The 19316-nt window shown below is 40.5% G+C and overlaps 1 protein-coding gene across 14 annotated transcripts in view; it reads left to right on the top strand.

Annotated features, from left to right (window-relative positions):
- Positions 1-19316, top strand: part of ANK2 (ankyrin 2) — a 275878-nt gene that overhangs the window by 155478 nt on the left and 101084 nt on the right. For all 14 annotated transcript variants that reach the window (XM_085579383.1, XM_085579389.1, XM_085579388.1 and 11 more), the window contains 3 exons: positions 4304-4405; positions 11299-11397; positions 11914-12012. In XM_085579383.1, the coding sequence (XP_085435509.1) occupies positions 4304-4405; positions 11299-11397; positions 11914-12012 (300 nt within the window). The remainder of the gene's footprint in view (positions 1-4303; positions 4406-11298; positions 11398-11913; positions 12013-19316) is intronic.

Raw genomic sequence — 19316 nt, 5'->3', positions numbered from 1 at the left:
AGTGGTCTGAAAATTCTTATTTATGGCTGGAATTACCTATTCTCAGTCAAAAGCTGATAGGAAATGCTTAAAGATAGGAGATCTCTACAAGGTCCAATAAAACTAAATGCTCCTCAAAAGTCATAGGCTTAGGAATGAACCCTCATCCAGTTCCACCCCCTGCCACAGGCAGGGATACCTTCAATAGACCAGGTTGCTCCAAGCCCTGTCCAACCTGGCTTTGCACATTTCCAGGGAATGAGGCAGTCACATCTTCTCTGGGCAACCTGTGCCAAGGCCTCACCACCCTAGAAGGGAACAATTTATTCTATTATCTAATATAAATTTACCTTTGTATCTTTATCATGTACCAGAATGGCGTTGCAAACATAATTTCTTTTTTAAAAAGTATTCAGTGAGGACTTGTCATGCTCTGTCACTGTGTATGTATTAAGAGCAGTCCATTAGAAAAAGGTGGTTCAATGCAGAGCTGGTGAATTCAACCCATACTATAAAATACTGTCTCAGTATTTTCTAATCCCTCATACCATTTTCTTCTATCATGTTAATAAAATATTGATCTAACTGCCTGACCCTAGTGCCTGCATGTACACAATGTGATCCTTTTTTCTGCCTGACTGAGCTGAGGGTGGTGGGCAGCGCTGCCAGCTGGGACTTTGCACATTAACATGTCGGCTTTGGGGCTTCCCAAATTACACGGCTCTCATGTTCTCATGCTCCCATGCTGCAGCTTAAGGTGAGCTCTTCTCCTGTAAACCTTTCCTTTCCTCACTGGTAGCGTTTTTGCTTTACAAGCAGATCATTCTGTTTGTAAAACTCTGTAAAACTCCCAAGAAAACCCCTCAGGGGTGTGTGCTTAGGAAGAGGAGATGTGAGAAATACCATATGGTACACGGGACTCTGGGTCTGTGTTTTTGTCTTCTTCCTTGAAAAGGAGGTGCCTCCAAATGACAGTTTGTTGGCAGCTGTTCTTCACCAGTCACCAAACCAGAAAGATGGATATGGCAATTTCTCTCACTGAGAAACACTACCAGGGACCATGACGGGGCTATGGGGCAGTGAGGGGCCACGAGGAGCTCGAAAGCACTGTGAGGGGCTCTGATGGATTTCGAAAGGCTTTAAGCAGACTGTGAGGGGCTCTAAAGCACTGTGAGGGGCTCTGATGGATTTTGAAAGGCTTTAAGCAGACTGTGAGGGGCTCTGAAGGTCTGTGAGGGGCCATGAGGGTCTCTGAGGGACTTTGAGAGGCTCTAAAGGGCTGTGATGGACTATGAAAGGGGCTGTGAGGGGTTCTAAGGGGGCTGTGATGGGCTGTGAGGGGTCTAAAGTGCTGTGAGGGTTTCTGAGGGACCCTAAAGGGACTCGGAAGGGCCGTGAGGATCTCTGAGGGACTTTGAGAGGCTCTAAATGGCTCTGAGGGGCCGTGAGGGATTTTGAGGGGCCGTGAGGGGCTTTGTGGATGGACTGCAAGGGGCTCTAAAGCATTGTGAGGGGCCATGAGGGGCTCTCAAGGGACTGTGAGGGTCTCTGAGGGACTTTGAGAGGCTCTAAAGGGCCGTGATGGACTGTGAGGGGCTCTGAGGGCCCATGAGGTTCTCTAAGGGGCCATGAGGGATTCTGATGGGCTGTGAGGGGTCTAAAGTGCTGCAAAGGTTTCTGAGGGGCCCTAAAGAGACTCGGAAGGGCCGTGAGGATCTCTGAGGGACTTTGAGAGGCTCCAAATGGCTCTGAGCGGCCGTGAGGGGCTCTGATGGACTGTGAGGGGCCATGAAGGGTTCTGATGGGCTGTGAGGGGTCTAAAGTGCTGTGAAAGTTTCTGAGGGGCCCTAAAGGGAGTCTGAGGGCTGTGAGGATCTCTGAGGGACTTTGAGAGGCTTTAAATGGCTCTGAGGGGCCGTGAGGGGCCCTGAGGGTCTCTGGGTGTCTGTGAGGGGCTCTGGAGGCTGTGAGGGTCCTTGGGGGGCTGTGATGAGCTCTGAAGACTGCTGGGGACTGTCTAACAAAATATTTCAAGAGATTACAGAATCCATTGGAAAAGCTGACAGATCCAGATCATTGTCTTCTCTGATGTGGTAAGACTACAGGAAACTGCTGCTGTTGTTTACTGAGGGGATTTTGTCAAAAAGCATTTGAATTTGAAGTGTGCTAAAGTAAAGAAATGCTTGAGACAGTAGTGCTGACAAAAATGCTTTTAAAAAGCATTAAAAGAATGGGGCAAAGGACAAACTAGTGATGATCTACAGAAAAATGAAATTTGGCCAACTGGGAAAGAAAATGGATCTGTGTACTCACAACCTCTAAGTCAATCTTTCAGCACCATGTTACAATCCTTGTAATATAGTAATATATTTTCAATATTTTGTGGCCAGTCTCTGGTATTTGTATGGGAATTTATATATGAAGCATATGGATTGTCCTATTGCTCTTTATAAAGAAAAGCTACTATTCTGCATTATGATTATTATTCTGGTGTCTGGAAAGTGTTTTGAAGTGACTTGAAGGGATGTACACCGCAGTAATTTGATTACAAGGTAATAGAATTATGAATCAAGGGAAATGAGAGTCTGCTTGGAAACCTGTTTGTGTCTTCTTAGCCAGAAACAAATGACATAGAGTTGTGTGGGTTTAGCTACAATCTGAGCTTCCAGCACTAATGGAAATGTCAGCATTTTTAGCTTTTTATGTTATTCTGTGTGAAAGAAAAACAAGCAATGATTTGTTCATCCCTAACAACCCTAAGTTGTAGGTGGTAATGTGTTGCTTCATTCTTTCTTAACCTTGTAAAAGTATAAAGCTGATGGTTGTTGTTTTGCTATGGTAAATTATTGTTGTAAAGTAAAGCATGAAAAAAAATAGGGAGAAAAAACCAACGTGTATTATTGAGTGCAAAACTGCTTTTCCCAACCAGTGTCCGGATTGACCCCTCATGTGCTCAGATATTTGTTCTTGGTTAATGCTTTTACCAAAACATGTGATTTTTTTTTTTTCAAAGATATTTAAATATTAAAACATCATTTGGTATGTTATGAGCCTATCCTCATCCCAGGAAAGGATGTGCTCGCAAAGACATATTTTTGTCTTGGCATGTAGCACAGTTGTAAGGAGGCTCATTTTGATGACATCCATCTGTTGCAGACTAAAATAGGTTGGAATTGGGGATTGTCAAGCAAGTTAGTGCAGCGTGATAAGCAGGGTGACCAAAAAAAATGCATTGGAGTGGATTGGGCAACTGAACTAAGTGGCTGGAAGTGGGAGGGGTTTGGGATATTCTCCTGACGAAAAGGAGCGAGTCCCAGTCAGAAGCAGTGCGGGCTGTCCCCTGGCCTCACATCCCCACAAACAGGCTCTCCTGCTTATTTACCTGCTCCTTGCACTCACTCCCACTCGGTTGATTGAGCTGGGACAACTGTTGCTGTCCCGGTACACCTTCCCAAATGCTTAATCTGGGTACTCATGGCTTCTGTGGCATGGCTTGGGTTTTCCTCCTGGTCTCAGGTGTCTTAGAAGCCAACTTGCCTGTGTGGGGGAACATCCAAATCTGGGCTGGTTTCAAGCAGCCAGTGGAGTTCTGTGTCACGGACAAAGGCTGAGGCGTTCCGCGCTCTGTTGCTCAACAGTACATCCCACAACCTGGCTGAAAAATGAAAGCATATTTTTATAGGGTCTTTAAACCTTTTTTTTATGAGAGCAGGAAGTTTAGGGGTAGGGATGTTTACAGCATGATCCTGGATTTGGATACTCAACCTTGAGTACTTCATCCGCTTTGTTCTAAGGTTAGCTACATGTGGAGTGCTGCTCACTTTGAGCGTAGGCAAAAGTGATAGATCTAAAAGTAAATAGATCTAAATCTGTAAATAACATCTATACAAATCTATAAACAATATAGATAAATACATAAAGAATACATTAAGTTATATATAAAAAGAGATAATATATTTATAATATTAAGAGAGCATATATTTGTATATAATTCTCCAGAAAACTGTAGTTAGCAAATTGATGCATTTCTTTTTCTCTTGTTGACAATATCAGTTACTATGATTTATGGTTTTTTAGTTCTTGCTAAATTTTGAATGTCAGCAATTATTGCTCTATTTTGCTCGCTCTGACAGGTCTGCAGTTCTTTTGTGCCATTATTGCCTAATTTCAATATGCTAATTAATGCAGATAGAATTCAAACTCAGTTGTTTCACAGCTTTATTCTCTAGCAGCATGAAATATGGAAACCTTTCACCGCTGATGAAGTTCTGCTCTGGTTTAAGCAGGGGCTAACTGGAGAATATTTTTTCTTCTCTTTTTACAGTCTGACAGCAATGCAAGCTTTCTCCGCGCTGCCAGAGCTGGCAATTTAGACAAAGTAGTGGAATACCTGAAAAGTGGAATAGACATTAACACCTGTAATCAGGTAAGATATTTGATGGACACAAGCTTGCAAGAGTGAATTGCCAGAAACCTGGGCACTGTAGAGATGTGATTTATCTCTTGATCCTACTGAATGTGACGTGCTGAGCCATGGATTTTCCTTGGCCATCCCACATGAAGCGCCTGATCCCCTGAGAGCTCAAGTGTGGGAGTCTGATGCTTCCCCTGTTATTTTTATGAGATCTCAGGGGGTAGGTAAGCACTTGAGTGGATGTAGTTATAGCTACTCAGATAATTAATGTCCAAGTAGATTAAAATCTTGGCACTCACCTGCACTGGCAATGCAGCTCTGATTACTCTCAGATGGCTAAAGGGATAACCATGGGCTTTCACTTTGTTTTGCAAAACTAAATGTGTTTTTACTACTGATCAATAATAACTACAAGATAACATAAAATGTACTTAAATGTTGCACTTATCATACTGTTTCCCCTTTCAAGAAAGTTATAACTGCTGTAAAAGTACACTGTTAAAGTTTCACCATTGATGTGACTGTAATGTGACACAATGTTTTGGCTTGGCTCTTTTGTAGGTCTGTCATATAAATCCAATTACTTTGGCTTCATAGCTTAGGGACCTACATTTCCAGTGTTTAAGTGACTAGAACCATCAAGTTTAATAAGACTCTAACTGTGACTTAAATATGCAAGTAAATGTCTGCATCAGTTCTGGGAAGTGTCTTGGCTTTCTAGTGAAACCACTGTGGTTTCTTTGGTGGGGAATTTGACAGCTCAGGTTTTACGGTGCCCAGCTTTCCCCTAATTCTTTGCCAGATTTGATCAGAGTGACCACCAACTAGACAGTGGCTATGCCATTTGGAAGTAAAACCCCAGAATTGTGACCATTATTTCTTTTGGGGAGCAGGGGGGAAAGTAACTGGGAGAATCAGAAATGAAATAATCTGAAATATTTGGTCCTATCACCTTCCCTGCTGAAAGAAAGCTGTAAATGATTAAAGAAGGTATGTGCCAAATGGAAGCTGGGTTACAGGAGTGAGAACAGATCTGTTAGCTGTGCCAAGGAATTTAATGATGAGGAGGATAAGAGCTGGGGCTTTTCATGTTCTGCTCATTGAAAACATACAGAAGTGTTCTTGTCTTACTGTCTGGGAGAAAGTTTCCTTTGAAAGACTTACTGTCAAGGAAAAACTTCCTGAGTTATATGGGACGTGACCTGGCAAACTTCAAGTTGCTCAGTTAAGAGAGAGTAAAGCTAGATCCAAGTTCTTATCTTCAAATAGATCCAGCAAGTTTTCATCTTTATTACAAGCACCAATATTAACAAAGAGATTCACCCCCAGGACAGAGCATAGTTAATATGATAATTACTTAGGAACATTACAAGGCTTTTCCCCAGTGTTCATGTTCTCCTGCTAGTTATGGGAGGAATATGGCAAAAGTTGCTGCAGATTTATCTTCTATGGAAAGTACTTCCCACCTGCAGCTGGTGACAAAGTTCCACTTGTACCATGTGGGTGAGATCAAAACTTTCACCATCCACTGAGCAAAACCAAGCACTTCAGCTCCTGGCAGACCCCAATTCTGGTGCCATGTAAAATTGCTTACAGATATTTTCCTAACTAAGACCCTCAGTGCTTCCACTGGTGAAGCATCACTGGTGCATTGTAAATTTTATTGGGAGTGGAAGCAGACTCCCCTTGCCAGAGGTCAGGGCTCTCTGCTTGAATAAGCCCTGGCAGCCTTCAAGTTATTCCTCCTCCTTTGTCTCCTCCTCAGGGTTTGACAGGAGTGCCCACGTCATTGTGTTCCAGCTGTCTAAGGGGAGAAGCAAACACAGTCTGTGTAAAATGCAGGGGTGTATTTTATTTTTAACAGTGAGGTATCTCAGTGCTCTTTTAAAAATGGAGCTTTGTATGTGCAGGGTATTTTTCCTCAGTGAAATGCTATTTTTAGATCAGATCTCATATGAGAAAACCGTACATAATGTTAAATATAAGCTTTCCTGAATGGAGAGAAGACCAGGAAATGCTTTCTTCAGTTTCAATGTTTTTTCTCAAATGCTGAGTTTTCAGAAAGGCATATCTTTGTAGACAATCAAAGTATTTTCCCAGTGTAGCTGTTGCCAAAATATGATGGAGCTTAATGTTTCTGCATATACTGAACACAAAGTAGTTAATAAAACAATTATATAGTTAACAATTAGACATTACTTAAACATGCTTTGTTGAATGCTACCATCATAACAAGTTCATTTATTATGGAAATGCTTACTTTAATCTGAATTCAATTCAATCAACTCTGTTAATTTCTGGAGAGAGTTAGAAGTGTCAGGGGACAAAATTTCCCAGTTTTATGAGGAATCCCTTAAAAAAATCTAATTCCTGGTATTTTATAGGATGGATAACCAATAGCCATTGGCCATATCTGTTTCATTTAAAGCTGTTTTCCTATGCTACAAATGTAGTTTTTTAGGATGGGTTACTGTTTCTAATCAGTGTAGCAAGAGAAAACAACTTGCTCCTGCATCATGTTCAACATGTTGCTTAGCAAAACAAACGTTACACTGTGCATTTGTGTGGCCTGAGGTTCCGGCAGGAGTTAGACCCTGAACTCTGCCTGTTCTGAGAGCTCAGCAACTGCCTGCTGATTTTTGAAACTGAATTGGGGATCCAAAGACAAGATAAAGTAATATTTCTCCATCTTGTCTTGGGAGACCTGTCAGTTTTCAGGGTGATGTCTTGGAAGGAAATGTGTGATGGGCATTGGTGTTTGCTTTGAAAGAGTCTTCTGTGTTCCTCTGTGAAGTCTAATGCCTTGAATAGATCGGGGTTCAAGTATGAGGTAGTTCTGGGGGCCTCCAGCACCAAGGCTTTTTGAATTCCTGTCACTTTGGCTTTTGCTGTCGTTTTCTTGGTTCCTTTTAATTCATTTGGTCTCTGTTCCTTCGGTGACAGTGAGACAAAGCACAGCTGTTAATTGCTCCCTCCGTCCCTCCCTATGGAAAGACTCTGCCTTTCCCAGCAGTGCCAACTATAGTCTGAAAGAGCACTGTAGCATAATGAGGTCAGCAGTACCACATTTGATGTCACTCTATAGGTTAATTCAGTTTATTGACTTCCTAGACTATAAAGCAACATAAAGGAAGAATTTTCATAACCTGGTAATGTTTTTCTTTTTTTTTTTTTTTTCCCTGCTGTCCACTTAATTTCTTTCTGATATTTTTAGGAAAAACTTCCACAAACTTTTGGACTTCAGAAAGCCATGCCCAGCTCTCTAATGTACCCTTTCCCAAATCTCTCTTGAAAAGAGGTTGCCACATGCACATTTTATTTCCTTGAAAGATTTATTCAGAGGGGAGACTTTGCAGAGCCATCTATTAAAGAGAGAAAAGTATTTGAGTTTAACAAAGACTGTGGTACTTCTATTTTCTGCCTCTGCTGGCATAAGGAGTCAGCGCCATACAGTGTTAGCCACAAAAGCTTTTTAATTTTCATTGTGTTTTGAAGTTATGCTTTGCTTTTGAGCTGTTATCATAGAACCTTTTCCTTATTTCCTTCAAACACTTTCTTTGACCCATTTCTACATTTTAAGTTCTTTATCATCCTCACTAATTCTCACCAGCAGAAGGTGAGTTGAGCTTTCTAGGACTGCCAAGTTGTTGTTTATACCTGTCTCTTAGAGCTGAGCTTACAGGGAAGGTGTAAAAGCCCACAGAGCACTGATTTGGCTGATTTAAAATGTCCTTTGAACTACGGGTTGATCTGATGCTCTGCCAAGATATAGCTTTTCCATGGTGTCAGTTTGCTTTGGCACAATAGGGTTAGGTGGGAAAGGGAGAAGCTATTGGATCTGGGTGGTGTCCCAGAGGAATAAATGGCACAGCAGGATTGATGCTGAACCAGGCAGTGATGAAAGAGCTTCCATTGCTTGAGGATTTCTCCATGAGACAACTGAATACAAAGGCCAACGTAGCAGGGAATTTTTTGGGTGATTTCCAGACAGTCAGTGCCTGTCTTATGGGAATAAGTGATTGACTTTGGACTAGCTTAAAATAGACTGGTGATTTTTAGGATGTCCAAGAAATCCCTGGAGTTTTCCAGTGCAGTGAAATACCTAGGGTGGCACTACAGGAAGTGCTGTGCACAGTCAGTGGTACATGCACGTTTGTAACACTCCATGGGACAGAAAGCATTGACATCTCTGCCTTGCTGGTAGAGGAGAAAGAGAATTGAGGGACTTGGGCACTGCAGGGAAACACTTGCAAACAAGAACCAGCTTGGAAGGCTTAGTATTATGTTATTTTATGGGAGTTAGTATTGCCAAGTAGTCTCCAAGGAAAGAATGGCAGTTATGGCATATGCAGGCTTTGTCCTTATGCGGCACAGTTTTGCTTAGCAGACAGCTAATTTCACCCTCCCCAACTTTTTGGTGGGCAGGGGAGAGAAAAAGGGACGTGTCAGAAACCTTTGTTGTTCTGAACTACAAAAATCCAGTTGACAGGAACGGAGGAGTTGCATTGATTAAATCTGAGATTCCATCATCAGAAGTAGCAGGGATCAGCCACGTGGGCTGGCAAATAATTGCAGCGTTGGTTCTGATTAGGGAGAAAGAGAACAAAAGTTGCTTTAAGGCTTCAGTTGTGCTGGCCCTCAGCATTTAAAGTGCAGGGTTTGCTACTGCTTACCCCAGCTTGCTTTATTTAAGGAATTGTGGAATTTGAATGTCTATAGTCCTATTTTTAAGCTAGAGTTTGTTCCTGTAAGCTTTTTACTGGACCTCAATTATTCTTTTTACTCATGTCTTAATGCATTAAAAAGTCCTGTGTTGTGAAGAAACTCAGTTGATGCAGCAATATCAACTTTTCAGGTGCTTAATGTGACATCAACAGATATGTGGCTCAGAGATAGAAGTACAAATACTTTCAGAGATTAAGCACTGCTCTCTCCATATTTTGGCACATGGTAAACTAAAACAGAGGCTTATCCTCATCCTTTTGCATTCAGAGACATTTATGATCCATGAATTTTGCAGTTTCTCTGCTGTTTGTTCCGAAAGAATGAAGAAGGTTAATTACATGTCCCAGAAATACATCAGCTGTGTACACTGTGAGGACAAGCTGCCCTTCAGATTCCCATGGCAAGTGTTGATGATGGAATCTGTGAGATCAGAGACGAGAACAGGTCTTTGTTCTCAAACAGTGAGGAGAATATGGTGTGTTTCCCCACAAAACACTAGATCAGATCTTGCAGCCACTGTAGGTAGTAATTAGGGTTAGTTGATACTCAGCTGAAATGAAAAACTAGAAAGATTGGAATTTTCTGAAACATGTTTGGCCTGAAAATTACTCCTTGACATGGGCAGTATTCCTTATCCTGCTAATTATGGTCAACCTCACCACATATTTTTGGCTTGACCAGGGCATGGTATTACTGCTACTCCTGGGTTCTGCAGCTCTGTAGTAAGAGTGTTTCCTCTGGAACAAGGATGTTCTGGTTGCTCTAGCCTTTCCCACATAATGGGGTTTGAAACCACATTTCTCATTAACATTTCCTATCTACCAGGCTGCAAAAGGGTGTTTCTCTGCTTTTGGCAGCCTGTGACCATGGCCTTCCTTTAATACCTTTGTTTCTCTCACAGTTCCACTTCTGAATTTGACCACAAAATATGCCTGTGCTGCTTACATGGATGTGGAATCAAAAGGAGTTAGTGCTGAAATGTTTTTGCATTTCTGTGTCTGAGGCCATTGGACCCACTCCCATCAAATACCTCCTGTGAAGTGCTAAGTGCTTTAAAATCCCACTGGAAATTACAGGCTCCAGCTGCCTCTGTGAATGGACAAATAAAAGCCAGAAAGTTGCCTGTTTATTTCACAACTGAAATTACTCTGAACTTTTCAGAGAGAACCAAAGTGATAAAAATTCCCCAGTGCTGAATTTGCTGCTGGTTACTCAAGCCACCTGAATATTGCTCCTGATGCCTGCAATATGGAAACCAGGAGAATGCTGGAGGGAATGGCAGTATTTATTGCTGTCACCTGCCTGATGTAGCATGAAAAATACCTTAGGATTGTGAAAAACAGATTGGCAATTCAGCTACAACAGACTGTAATTAAATTTTTTTCCTTGGGTGGAAGGGGGATACTAGGAAGAGGGAGATCAACTTTCCATGGCAGGAATTTGTATGATATAAAGTACCCTGTTCCTGTTGAATGTGGAGAGGATTTTGATGCTGACTTTCTTAGATTACCTATTCAATAATCCTCACATTTATTTAATAATTTTCTTTTCCTTTTTGACTGAGATTGCAAAATCTCCAAGTTTAGTGAAGACTTGCTCATCAGACACTAGCAGAAGTGACAGATCAAGGACCAGTTTGCAAGTCAAAGTGACTAACAAGCCATTTTGGCCTGTTTGTGCTTTGATACCAGTTCTCCCTGAGCAGAGACCAGGGTTCAGGGTGGTTACTTCAGCATGGAATAACCCTGATTGAGTAGACACATCCTGTGTAAATTTGGCTAAGTTCTGTGATTTCTCAGTATTCATAAAACCTCGGCAGGGCTGGATAAGGTTACAGCAAAGTGAGGTAGAAAAACACTCAAGTTTTGAAATACTGGGCTCCATGGAGATGGCAAAGGTAGTAGTCTGTGGTAATGGGAAGTTAGAATACAAGGAATCTTTTCTGGATATTCACAAAACTCAGTTTGATTTGATATATTTGTTACTATGAGAAAAATGTTATCGGAGAAGTTTGTCCCACAGTGCCTCAGCTTAAATAGCCACGTCCAAAGTATCTGACTTATGCAGACAGTCAGCTCAGAGATGTAATAGTATTCCAGCTCTTAATCTTCTCCTCATCCCAGGGTGAGGTAGGAATGTGTATCTGATATTTGTAATGGATCTGGCCCTTGTGCTTACAGAATGGGCTCAATGCTCTGCACCTGGCAGCCAAAGAAGGCCACGTGGGACTGGTACAGGAATTGTTGGAAAGAGGCTCAGCTGTGGATTCTGCCACTAAGGTAATTGATGCATGTCTCTAAGTTTATCCAATATATATGAGAAATACAAACAACCCCCAAAAAAGTACAAAATAAGAGACTAATGTAAATACCACACTGATATTTAAACTATTATTTCTGTTATGGCCTGGGAGTTGCCTTGCTGAAGCTTATTGGTAGTAAATGAAGAGGAAAATATTATTTCTAGTATCATATGGGGGAAGCATTAGAAGTTTTTAGCAATACCAGATTTTAATTATTTCCGCTGACAAGTTCTCCTTATTTTAAGGAGAATTAGTATAGCTCCAAGTACTTGAGTTTTTCAAATCTGTGAAAATCAGTAATTGACTTTATAATATCCAGAGTCTTTTCACCCATGGGCACAATGGAAGAGACTCCTGTGGGATAAATTGTTTTCCCTTTAGCCTTTCCACAGCCAGGCACATGCACATGAATGCTATTTAAAAAAAAAAAACAAAACTGCTGATTCCTGAAAAGGGGTAATAATAACTTGCATTTTCCCCCTCTTTCTAACAGAAAGGGAATACAGCCCTGCACATTGCATCCTTAGCAGGACAAGCTGAAGTTGTCAAAGTTCTGGTGAAGGAGGGAGCCAACATCAATGCACAATCTCAGGTATGATGCTCTTTTCCCTTCTCACTTCTAAAAGTTGTTTGGTGAGCTCTTATAAGATCTGAGATACTAGACACTGCTTCTAAACATCCAAGCCTGACAAATCAAGCAACTTGAGGCATTCTATCATAAGTTGAATAAAAATAAATACTGAATTGAAGTCATTATATGCTCATTGTTGTTTATAGAAAATTTGCTGAAACAATCTCTGGAAGAAGGCTAGGAATTACTAAAAGATTCCAAAGTGTATAAATATTGTATTTGAGTGGAATTTGGTGAGCAGTAACAAAGAAGATAATTTCTCAAGGGCTTGCTTTTTGTGGTTATTATTTGGCTGAAAGTTTGCAGATAACTTCCTCCAGGCTTCTAAACTCCTTCCATATGTGATCAGAAAGAATTTCAATCAAAAGTTTGTGATGTACATTTGAACAAGGGAAAATCACCTTGTCCTGGCAGGAAAACCAACTGTAAAAACTGCTCTTATTTCCACTGACATGAAACTTGTCTGGTCTTCCAAAACGCACCAGAGGACAGGGTGGTGTCCCTTACCTGTGATTGCCTTTGATTAGGATTAAGAACCATTTATCAAATAAAGAATTTGATTAATGGTTGTAAATGCTGCCTTAGTTATAGCAAGTGTCTGTAGCTATAAGGGGCTGAACAGATGGTATAAAAACCCCACATCTTTCTGAAGCACTTGGCTGATGACGTCCTCAAAAAAGCAAAAAAAAATAGCTAGCATTAGCTCCACATCTTGCTTGCCCAGACCTGGGAAACTGGGACCTGGAGGGTTCCCTGTGTTTTGGTGTTAAAAATTCACCATGGACAGGGTAAGGTAAGTACAGAGCAGGAGATGAATAAACAGCTTAACAGAATAAATGTTTGTCTGTTCCATTAGCACATTTTAGGACAAGAGGAAGAAACAGAAAAAAACTTTAAGTTGCCTGACTACAGAATTTTAAAAATACATTCTTTATTATGCTTTTTTGCTCCAAAATAATGGAACAGCTCTCGCAGGACAGCTGATGGTCAGTTGCTCCCCATGCTCTATTCCCATAAAAGATAAGAAATGTACTTCCTTTGTTCAAAAATGTAGCAAATCCCTTTCATAATGAACAAGCTGGACGATTTCTTGATATATTTATCAATCTTTTAATGTGTATTAGAAGATAAAAAAGTCTTTAGCGTTTTGAGTATGGTAAGAGAACTAATTGTTAAAAATAGTATTTTCATGAAACACTACTCTTCAAAAAGTCTTCCTAAAAAGCTTGTTCTTATGCTGAAAAATTAAAAACTTTCTGAATTAAAAAAAGAAAATCCAGTTAGAATTGGAAAATGTGTTCACAGGTATTACTTTTTGTAGTATTCTAGTTTTGAAGTCATTTATTGTTAGCACTGGATGCTTTGTGTAATGAACTCAGAGCTGTTATCAGGCATTTGCTACTTGACTTAATTGAGTTAATCTGATGGAGGAAATTTTCCCCATTACTGCTGGCTGGTTTCCTCCAGGCAGGATGGATTGAAACTGCTGGGATACAGATGCCCTGCCCTTGTACCTCATTGTCTTAATTAAACATGTCCTGTTGACTTGACTGGGAGCAGAAGTCCTTAATGTGGTGTCATCCAGCTTTGGGGCCTTTGGGTTGTGTCTTTCTGGCCTGCTGTGCTTTTCCAGAAGATGTTCAGAGGCTCTTGCTGCCACTGCCAAAGGAGACATTCCAGCGGAAGGTGTCCCTTAATTATAAAGTAACTTTTTTATGCTCCATGAATGGAATGAAGCTGATGAATGCTGCATTTCTGCTCAAGGTTGCTTTGCTGTACCAAGAATCACGTGTCATAGAAATGTTACAGAGAAAAAAACAAGAAACTCCAAAATGAGTAAAGAATAGACGTGTTTTCTGATAACAGATAAAGCAAGGTTGAAGCATACCTAACTACAGCTGGTCAAAAAAGAAAAATATGAAGTTAGGAAAAAAGGAAAAAGAATGACTGAATAGAATGTGCTTGAGTTCTCAAAAATTCAGGTTTTCTTGTCTAAAAACATGTCACTGATGAAAAAATGGAGAAGAAAAAATAGATTGGGAAAGGGCTTAATCAGGAAAGTGAAAAATGAACAAAAATACAAATTAAAGGTAAAATGGAATATGAAAGTGAGAAATTATAACTGAAATGCTCAACTTCTAATTTTTATGTTTTCCCTCAATTCCATTTTTATAAAGAGGTGCAATGTTGTAACCATTAAATCTTTAACTGCAGTTGTTGCTGTTGAGGGTATACTGCATCTTCTCCTTGTGATATCTTGGTTATTTCACACTTTGTATTTTCTAGGCCCCTGTGAAATGCCCTTTGGTATATGCTGGTAGTGATTTAGTGCCAGCAGAGTTACTCTGGTTGCAGCATCACTTTCTCCTTAAAGAATTCAGTATCTGTCAAAGTCTCTCTCATTTTCAGTGATGACAATTTCCCATAGTGATAAAATTTCTTCTCTGACAGTGAACTGCTAGATAAAGGAGTAGTTGTAAATTGAGCTTGTTCATTTTGTTGTTTTTCCTTTAATTTTCTCAATTAAATAGCACAGAAACACTGGCCTTCATCAAAACTTACAAGCAATGACATCTGAAACACCACATTAATTTTCCAGTTCCTTGCAACAGCAAAATAACAGAATTATCTCAGGAAATGCTATTAAACCCACTGAAACCACTGGGTTTACAAACCCCATCTGTGCTATCTGAGGCTGTTAAGCATTCTAGGCTCTGATCTTATAGATTTTGAGTTTCTATTAAATTACTTTGCTTTGCCCTTCAGTTTTATGTTGGCCTTCAGAGACATTATGTTGTTCATCTTTCTCTTTTAAAAACTCTGTTCCTTTTAAGCTAACATGTCATCACTGCTATTTTTAGAGAAGTAATTTCTATTTTGATACAAAGCCTAATTGCACAGTGATTACTAATTGAGTGACTCCACTTCCAGTTGCGTGTGTGCCATTTGAGAGCTCACATCTTCCTGGAGCATGTTTCAGGCAAAGGCAGGGACAAGGGCACACCCAGAATGGCCAAAGATCTACAAGATGCTGCTCTTTGCTGATGTACTTCCACCTAGAACTAGACAAGTGTGGATTTTTTTGGCTCAGTTAAAGTGCCTTTTGCTAGAAAAATTAAGTAGTAAATATATTTATATAATGAGTATCTATAAGCCCTTTGCTTGGTTGACTCCAGGCATGGTTCATTGAGCAGATCTAGACAGGTACCATCAGGTGAAAACTCGATTTCTGCAATTTCTCTCCTAGATTTGACCATTATTTTGGTCCTGTGTAGATCTGCTCAGGCTGATTGTTGGTAATACAGAGATGGTATGATCAAGAATGAACCGTGGGTAACAGATCCACTGGGATGTTCCAGGCTGTTCCTTTGAGCTTTGTATTTCCTTGTGGAACAGAACAGGGTCCATCCCATGGATTGATGAAGCCATATGTGCTGAACTATGTATTCACCTGGGTGGGTGATCCTCCAGATATTTATGAATTTTGGTGGGAAATCACGCAAAGTCTTCAAGGAGCCTTGGAATGTTCCATCAGGCAGACCCATGGAAGTGAAATTGGCCACTCACTTCTGTCACATCCACTCACACCCATGCCCCCATCACACACCTTCACTGAGCCCAGCATTACCCTTCTTCCACAGCTGCATCATCTCTTCACCCCAAACCTAGTCGTAGTTTTTGCTTGTGCATTTGAAAATAACTTTTTTTTTTTGTGCTCTTCCTCTCAATGAGATGTACCTTTTTGACATACTAGGAATTTTTACATGAGTTCTTGAATTTTTTCCGGGTGGAAGAAATATCACCAGATTTAGTTAGTCCAACCTTTTCCTTTGATAAATTACTCTGTGTTCCTGATGATTTCTCTATAAGTCATCCTGGACCATGTGACTAATGTACAGGCATCAGAGATGTCCAGTCACTGGAAATCAGGCTTCCAAATGTGCTGACAGCCTGACTGCAGCAATCCTCCTAACTGAACATACCTGTAGACTGCCCCTGCAGCAGTGATGCTGAGCTGTCCTGACCATGGCTTCCTTAGGGAATGTGTCCATCCTGACATTCTTCCATTCCAGACTAGGCCAAGAAAAGCCTCCTGGAGAGACTCGCACCTCCCAGGATGAGGCGCTTTAACAAATGCCAAGTGATTGAGGTACAAAGCTGAAAAGTAGAAGGCAAAATGGGGAAATACAATCTGCTCCTGTTTGGGAATGGTAAGGGAACTATCACACTCTGGAGCCACCTGAGAAAGAGGGGATTCCCTTCAGTGTTAAAATTCCTGCCACTGAGTTTACAATGGAACGTGTTCCCCATTAGCACAGGTTTTGACCACTGCTTTGTATAGGGGCCCTCAGGAAAGGAGGAACAACCTTTTAATCATCAGATTATTTAAAGTGACCCAGATAGAGAGAGCAAGGATTAGATAAATCAGCCCTCCCCCAAGCTGATTTTGTTATTTAAAAGCCCTCCGCTTTCCTTTCCTCGACATCCTGCTCTAAGCGCATTGGCAACACATTAGCCAAGAAATATTGTTGCTTAAGTTTGTCCCTGTTATGGTCACCACTTCCTAGGTCTATGTACAGGAGAGACTGTTGTGACTGCTTGAGCTCTTATCCAGACTTAGCAAGTGGAAGCAATCCTTAGAGCAGCATATTTCCAGCCTCATAGCTCCCAAAAGGAACTATAAGAGCTCTGTGAGCATCCATGTTCTGTGTTACTACAAAAGCAAAGGGGGGATTTAGGTGATTCTCAGAGAAGTGATCAGCTTGTCTCTGTCAGGATGCCCTAGGATTTGCTTTACCAGGGATTGCTCCCCCCTTGGGCGGTAAGGATAATCTAACCTTTGGAATGGAGCACATTTTGCAGAGTATTTGCTACTCCATTATGACAAAAGGTTTTAGTTCCACCAACTGAGCTTTCTGCTTTTATATTAATATATTTAGAGAGGCAGATTTTTAGCTGGTGTGTATCAAGAGGAGTCATTTAGCAACAGTTGGTCATGGCAAATTTAATAAAGGGGCAGGCTCATTATTTTTTCACTGGAGGGGGAAAAAAGGGAAGAAATACCTTCTGGAGGATTATGTGGATTTTGAGAGATGTAAACAAAAGTAATACATTAAGAAGAATGAAAAAACCAACTATTTCAACAAAGACTGAAAAGAGACTGAAAATATTTACAGTATACTTCTTAGCCAATTCTTTGAATTTACTGCTATGAAAGGATAAATAGTCCAGATGGAAATATTCTGATTGAAGCAAGAAGTGTTTTTTTCAGTCAATTATACTTATTCAGAGAACATATTAGCTGTAGAAGGCTGCAGGAACTCAACATGCCAATCGGATGGGTAAGGGCTCAGCAGACCTACACACCATATTTCTCCCCTGCTGGGATGACGCAGTGGTGACTGTGAGAACCAGGCAGTGCAAATGTTGCCTATGTATATTTATGAGTGTGGGGATGACTGAGCCACAATCAAATAAATAGAAGCATCTTATTTTTGGTTTTAGGGCAATATTGTACTCCTTCCAGCCCTCAGCCATGCAAAATAAATGGATGCTTTCAGGACTGCTTTTCCTTTACAGTGTTTCAGAAGGCAAACCCCAAATGCAGTTTTGGATGATTGCCCAGATTAAAATCTGAGACTCTTCCGTGACTAAGCCTTTGAGCCCTCACCTATGCCCAGCATCAAGGTGGTGTTTTCTTGTGCATGACCAATCTTTTCTCATCCCATTATTCTCCATCAGCTCCATTTCTATTGCAGGCTCCCTTGGTGTAAAAATGTTATTTCCCAAGCATAGAACATCTTGATTTCTGACTGGCTGTGTTTCAGGCCCTGTTATTACTTGGCTGCTCCCGAGGAAAAAACTGTGATATTTCAAGCTATTGAAATAAAATACCTGTGTTCTTTACATTCAGTATCTAGGCTCAGAAGTGGCTTGGACTCACACTTCCCAAGAGAGGGGCCTTGCAGTGAGGAGGCAGCAGGTGTCATGTACATAGTGCTGCTCTTGGAGTCCTGGGTGATTCCTCATGAATGAACTTGGCAAGTTCATCACAGCCCAGGCAGCATCATTTATCCATAGGCTTTGTCATTATTGCCACGGTGTAAGTATAGAGTGGCAAACACTATTTATATTACTAGGGAATTAGTGGGACAGCTGAAGGGGTGGTGCTATTTTCAGTGGAGGCTTCTGTGTCGCTACATTTTAAAAAACAATATTTGTTACAAGTTACTTTATAGTCTGTTGTCTTAAACAAGTGAATACCTTTTTTCGGACTAGTTTAGGGTCCCTAAATCCAGTAATTCTTATCTTGTTTCTGCCTACTTTTCTCATCCTGAATCTTTGGGGCTCTGTGGGCCTCAGCATCTGCCATGTGTGATGGATGCCAGTGTTGTCACCTGAACAATTGGCTGATTCTTCCTGGGACATTTTACAGCAGGTCAGAGTAGAGTAGCTTGCTTTCCCCCTAGGGATGTGCCACTCTACATCCACCATTTCTACATGCACAGATACTTACATCTAATCTCTGTGTCATCCTTACTAGCTTCCTTATAAAAGGAAATGATAGCCCAGGCAAGTGGATATATACTGTACTTGGAAGCATGGAGGAAAATTTCTGCTCTGAAAGCATGTGGTGCTTTCATCAGAAATCCACAGCATTTCATTTGGTTGTGGATGTATCTAAAAGGTGTTTTTACTGAATCTCTCTCATAAGGTGGATATAGGAACTCTTGATTTGAATATGCCCAATCTTTTTTCAGAGTAGTCCACTTTCTCTTGTCTGTGTGGCAAAGTGATATTCCTTAGGCACCTTAAAATGAAATTTTTTTAGCCATTTATCTTATACCCTTTTCTTCACAAATTTCATGGTTGCTGTTAGAGTGAATGTAAATATGATGTCATATTTCAATTATTTATGAGATTTTAATTTAAAAAAAAAATTCTTTTCTCCACTATGTTAAAATCCTGGATTTTGATGTAAACTAAGAGTAATAAAAAAAGACTTCAAAAAATTAACATGGGTACCTTAATTTATCCTTAATTCACCCTTTTATACAGAGAGCCTTTCCTGCTCAAATATAATCCTCTCATGAAGAGTGTATTTATAGACTGGCTGAAAATAATGCTCCGAGCATAATGCACTGAGCAAAGTTCCCAAAATTGTCATATTGATGGTTCTATCAAGATGTGTACTTTGAATTTAGTTTGCAGATTGCATTTATTTGTCACCCTCATATTTCATTGATTATAATTAGTTTATTGCT

This window comes from Lonchura striata, chromosome 4 (genome assembly GCF_050655825.1).
Source record: "Lonchura striata isolate lonStrDom1 chromosome 4, ASM5065582v1, whole genome shotgun sequence".
In the NCBI taxonomy this organism is placed as follows: domain Eukaryota; kingdom Metazoa; phylum Chordata; class Aves; order Passeriformes; family Estrildidae; genus Lonchura; species Lonchura striata.
The sequence above is the reverse complement of the archived record's forward strand: the minus strand, read 5'-3'. Positions and strand labels throughout refer to the sequence as shown.